The sequence below is a fragment of the Olea europaea genome, unplaced genomic scaffold (assembly GCF_002742605.1).
Source record: "Olea europaea var. sylvestris unplaced genomic scaffold, O_europaea_v1 scaffold7352, whole genome shotgun sequence".
Lineage (NCBI taxonomy): Eukaryota > Viridiplantae > Streptophyta > Magnoliopsida > Lamiales > Oleaceae > Olea > Olea europaea.
In genome coordinates this window covers 1-5,353 of record NW_019265757.1, presented here as the reverse complement: position 1 = coordinate 5,353, position 5,353 = coordinate 1, and the positions used below count along the sequence as shown (strand labels likewise).

The following is a 5,353-nucleotide window of genomic DNA, read 5'->3' as shown; positions in this document are numbered from 1 at the left end:
AAAGTTAGTGCATGAAACAAAATACGCACATCATAATTAAAAAGGTAAGCGCATGAAACAGAATAGGCACTACATACTTTGATCAAGCTTCGACGCTTGTTTAAAAGAATTAGACGTTTAATGAGAGATCATCAGCCTAGTTAAGTCTTAAGGGTTAAAGCAGCAAAAAATATAGAAGATTCCTTATTTATTGAAGTGTTAACTTGCTACTTGTAAAATCTACCCAAACTAGAGGACCATCTAAAATTTAATCTAGGATCACATCTTGAGAAAATGAGTAAAAAAAACAAGTTTAAGGGTGTGTATCTCACGAGTGGAGAAAGAGACATGTAACAATTAAGGGTTGGGATTTGAACCAAGCATGAATTTATGATATTCTACATGAATCTTCATACACACACATCAAGTTTTGAGTTGGATCTATGTGATTTCGAAGCTATCTTTGTTGAATAAGGTTATATTTTGTTTGAAGACAAACAAGTATTGAAGTTTGGAGATTTCTTTTAAGTGTATATTATACATTATTTATTCCTTTAAATTAGGATATTTGTTGGATGTTTTAATGAATCATGACTTAATTTTATGTATATTGTGCCATTGTTTGAGCTCCATTCTTTAAAAAATATATTTTTTAAAACTCATTTTTAACCACATATTTCCCTGTAAAATAATATTACAAGTATATCAAAAAGATTTTTTTTACTTTTTAACCACACATTCTCCAAAAAAATACTATTCCAAAATACATGTTCTCCAAAAATTTATTTTTAATTGAGTCTAAACATGGACTATGTTTGTTAGGTAAAGATCGATGGAATTGAAGAAAATGAACAAAAGAAGGACAAAATTGCAAGAAATTTAAAGTTCAAGAACTAAAGCGTAAATAATAAAAAGTTGTGGCGGAACTCATAACTTAGATTCCAGTATGTTAAGAGTCAATTGGAGGAGAGTAGAAGACAATGGAATGAAAAATAATCAAGGAGGAACAAAATGAATTTGTGGGAAAATTCGGAGACCAAATTGCACATTTGGTCCCAACCATTGCACCATGAACAGACATGAGCCTACAGACCACACGTGCACAAGGTGGTCTTCTACAAAAACTGAGGCTTAGCAGCATGTGTAGTGCACGGGCATGGCATATAATCATGCGTATGCATGGCTTCCACCGGAAAGAAAAATCAAGATTCCTTTTTTTGTTCGACTCTCATATGGACTGATTCCCCAGCACCCTCTTAACCTAAGCAAGGCTGTCAACAACAAGTAATTAAACATTATATCTCATAGAAGACGTCTAGCAAGAGATAAGAAGCGAATTAACACAAGAATTGAAGTTGCAAAGCTTGGATTCAAGTTTCAAGGATTGAAGTTTCATGTTTATCCTCTTATTATTTGATTCGGGTGATGTCTTTTTAATTTTTATTGTGTAATTTAAATTTAATTACGCTGGGCTAAACTTCATAGTGCATTGGATGATGATGAGAACGTTGGATGTTTATTTCTAATTTATGGACAAGTGGTTTGTTATTTTTTGTGTTCTTGATAGATTATGCAGGCTTTTATCATTATTTGATTGATTGGCCTTCAAAAGGTAATTTGTTACTTGCTATAGTGTTGAAAAACACACTATAAGTCTAGAACACTACATAATTGACACGTGGATCATAGGTCTTTGGAATAACATTTGTAGCGTATACAATCTCATCAGATAGTAGCGTGATTGAATGCATATCTTTACATATAAATTCGAACTAGGGACAGAATAGGGGCATTCTTAGAATAGGTTTGATCTATCTTGGAAAAGAAAGTCAAACAACATAGAATTATCGATTGTCACGAGCACTTGAATGAAACTAAACTACATAGGTAGAGATTTGGAAATAAATGCCAATAGGTGAATTCTGAAATCCACTACATTCATTCCATAATTTAATAAAAATCACCGCATTTTACATATTTTGTAGCACAACTTGGGACAATTACAGTGATCAATATCTCTTTTGTGTTACTACATCGAATTTGATAGGAAACTAATACAGTACAGCTAGATTTTATTTCTCGTGGAATGATACACGTAACTCATCACGTATTAATTGTCAATAATCCCGTATGCTTACGGGGTTTACTCGAACTTAATGTAATTGTAAAGATTAAAGGAGATCAAGTTCATTTCAGCAACTTTCAATCAAGTTTGTTAAAGATTTCAAAACTAAAATAATTTTTATACATTGATTACATTCTAGTCACTAGATTATAGTCATTAATCTAAAGCCCTACATGTCACCATTAAATTCTAATATCGGCATAGATCGCATTAACTAGTACGCCACATCAGACAAAAATGTGTTCAAAACATCTATAAACGCATAATTATCACACACATTATTTTTTTCATACTTGTTCCATTTTTATAAGCATTAATTGGTGTATTTTTGGATTTTGTTGATGCTTTTTTTAGGGTCATTAATACAAAACATCCTTATCTTTTAATGTTATTGTGCAAAACGTTCATACCTTTCATTTTTTGGCACTTCACCCTTACCTTCACCTTTTATAGCAAAAATCATCATTTTCATCAAATTTTTCGTGTAAAATGACAAATATACCCCTATTTAAATAAAATAATAAAAAAGAAAAGTTAAAGAATAAATTGCAATCATACTCCCAAACTTTTTAAAAAGTGCAAATGAATCCAAAGAAATTATTAAAAGGGAAATTGGCACAAAATATCCCTAACTTTTATTATTATTATTATTCAAAACGTCCATACCTTTCATTTTTGACATTTTCACCCTTATTTCATATTACATTGTGAAAATCGTTATTTTCATCCATTTTCTAAATTAAAAGCTATAAAATAACAAATATACACTTTTCTAAATAACAAAAATAAAAATAAATAAAAAATTGCAACTACATTTTCAAAATTTTCAAAGAAGTACAAATAAATTTCAAATAAATAATTTGTAATTTTTTTGAAAAAATTGCGAGTATAGTTGCAATTTGCTCTTATTTTTCTTATTTTTATTTTTGTTTATTTAAAGAGGAGTGTATATTTGTCATTTTACAGTTTTTAATTGAGAAAATGGGTGAGAATAATGATTTTTACAATGACATATAAAAATAAGGGTGAAAATGTCAAAAATGAAAGGTATGGACGCTTTGCATAATAATAATAAAAGTTAGGGACATTTTGTGCTAATTACCCTTTTAAAAATTTCTTTGGATTCATTTGCACTTTTTAAAAAGTTTGGGAGTATGATTGCAATTTATTCTTTAAGTTTTCTTTTCTTTTTTATTACTTTATTTAAATAGGGGTATATTTGTCATTTTACACGAAAAATTTGATTAAAATGACGCTTTCCGCAATAAAAGGTGAAGGTAAGGGTAAAAGTATCCAAAATTAAAGGTATGGACGTTTTGCACAATAACATTGAAAGGTAAGGATGTTTTGTACTAATTACCCTTTTTTTAAGACGTGGGCATTATTGTCTCGGACTGCATACTAGTTAATGCCTTTTGTATCCATGTTTGGAAATTCCTGTAGCACGTATGATTTTGGGTTAATCTTTTCCGAGGAAGTCTCAAATTAAAGGATTAATCCATTTGTACGGAAGAAAGTTTCACAAAAGATTGCCAAAATACTCTCATGATATGAGGCCCACCGTGAAAAAAAATTGCCAGAAAGGAACCCACGCACCCCCCCCCCGTGTGTGTTCTAGTAGGCTCATGTGAAGAAGCCTACTATACATCAAGCAAAACCCCAAACTGAAATTTATCCAGCAAGGCACAATATAAATAGTACTTCTGAAGCACGGTAATTTTTATCGATAAGATGATGATTATATATATATAAAGATTACAAATATTAAAAACAGCAAATGATCGAGGCAGTGTAGCTTATTTGGCAATAAGAACTGCCCTCTAACCTTGGATAAATTAACCTTCAATCGATGGGTTGTATGGTGTAGCAATCAAATAAAGGTTATTTTTTCTCTGCACACTTACTCCAGGTATCTCACTCATGTCTAGATCACCATGGTTCATTACATGAGGAAGTTTCCAGTCAAAGTGATAAAGAAGTTGAGCTAAATGCACGTCAATATTTGCAATTCCAAAGTTCATGCCCGGACAAAACCTCCTTCCTGATCCAAATGGAATATATTCGAGGTTATTTCCCATGAAATCAACAGAACTGTTCTTGAATCTCTCGGGTTTAAAGATTTCTGGTTTTTCCCAATATTCTGGATCTCTTCCCAAAGCCCAGATGTTCACAGCAACCTTTGCTTTGCAGGGTATGGTATACCCATCGACTTCACATTCTTCCCTGCATGCTCTTGGGAGTAAAGTGACAGCGGGATGTACCCTAAAGTTTTCCTTGATTATCAACTTCAGATATTTTAGGTTTTGAATGTCACTTTCCTCGATTGTCTTCTTTCTTTTAAAGGCTTCTCTTATTTCAGCTTGCGCCTTTGCCATCACTCATGGATTTCTCATCAATTCTGTCATCGCCCAATCGAATGTTGTGGATGAAGTTTCAGTTCCGGCCATAAACATATCCTGCAATTACACCAACATACTTATTGAAGCTGAAACAAAATCAACAATATAATGGTTAAGAAAACGTACGCAATGTAATTTATGGATGAAGGACTTACGAAGATTGTTGCTTTGATGTCATCATCGGTTATTGGAACATCAAGATCCTCACTTTGTTGCTTTTGGAGGGGAACATCTACTATGTTTTCACTAACCAACTCCCCATTGTCTCTTTTCTCTCTAGCTAACTTATGTTTATGCTCATTGAGCATGACATCAAGAATTGAGTCGAGCTTACGACGCATCTTCAACAGTTGATGTTTATTCCAACTGAGAATTTGAAGGAACTTTAATGATGGGTACAAATCGGCCAATTCAAATCCCCCTGCGAAGGCTACTCCTATCTTCATGAAACTTATCAAAGTGTCTTGCTCTTTCAACATCCCACCAAAAGCTGCTCTAGCTGTGACTGAACTTGTATATGATAATAACATGTTGGTCACGTTGAATGGTTCTCCATGTGATCGAATAGATCTAATAAGCTTAGAGATCTCGTCATGCCTTATATGACCGTATGACCGAACTTTTTTGTTGCTCAAGATCTCCATAATGCATATTTTATGTATTTGCTTCCAGTGCTCATTATATGGAATAAAGGCAAGATCCTTATAGTCATATCATAATGTTTACATCCCTATACTTTCCCGTCCGTCTGCAATAGCAAGATCATTTACCGTGAGTACTTTTTTGGCTATTTCACGTGACGATATGACAATTGAGGAAACTTCACCGAGCTTCAAATGTATGATCGGTC

The 5,353-nt window shown here is 32.7% G+C and overlaps 2 protein-coding genes across 2 annotated transcripts; both read right to left on the bottom strand.

Moving 5' to 3' along the window:
- Positions 1-4,008: 4,008 nt before the first annotated feature.
- Positions 4,009-4,479, bottom strand: LOC111390981 (premnaspirodiene oxygenase-like; the record flags this gene model as incomplete). The annotated part of the gene is made up of 1 exon (XM_023016112.1): positions 4,009-4,479. A coding segment is annotated over exon 1 (471 nt), but the record flags the coding sequence as incomplete, so codon positions are not given.
- Positions 4,480-4,482: 3 nt separating this feature from the next.
- LOC111390980 (premnaspirodiene oxygenase-like) lies at positions 4,483-5,147 on the bottom strand. Its single transcript, XM_023016110.1, has 2 exons — positions 4,659-5,147; positions 4,483-4,560 (listed from the first exon to the last, which is right to left on the bottom strand). Exons 1-2 carry the CDS (start codon positions 5,145-5,147, stop codon positions 4,483-4,485), a joined length of 567 nt encoding a protein of 188 aa, XP_022871878.1.
- Positions 5,148-5,353: the final 206 nt, after the last annotated feature.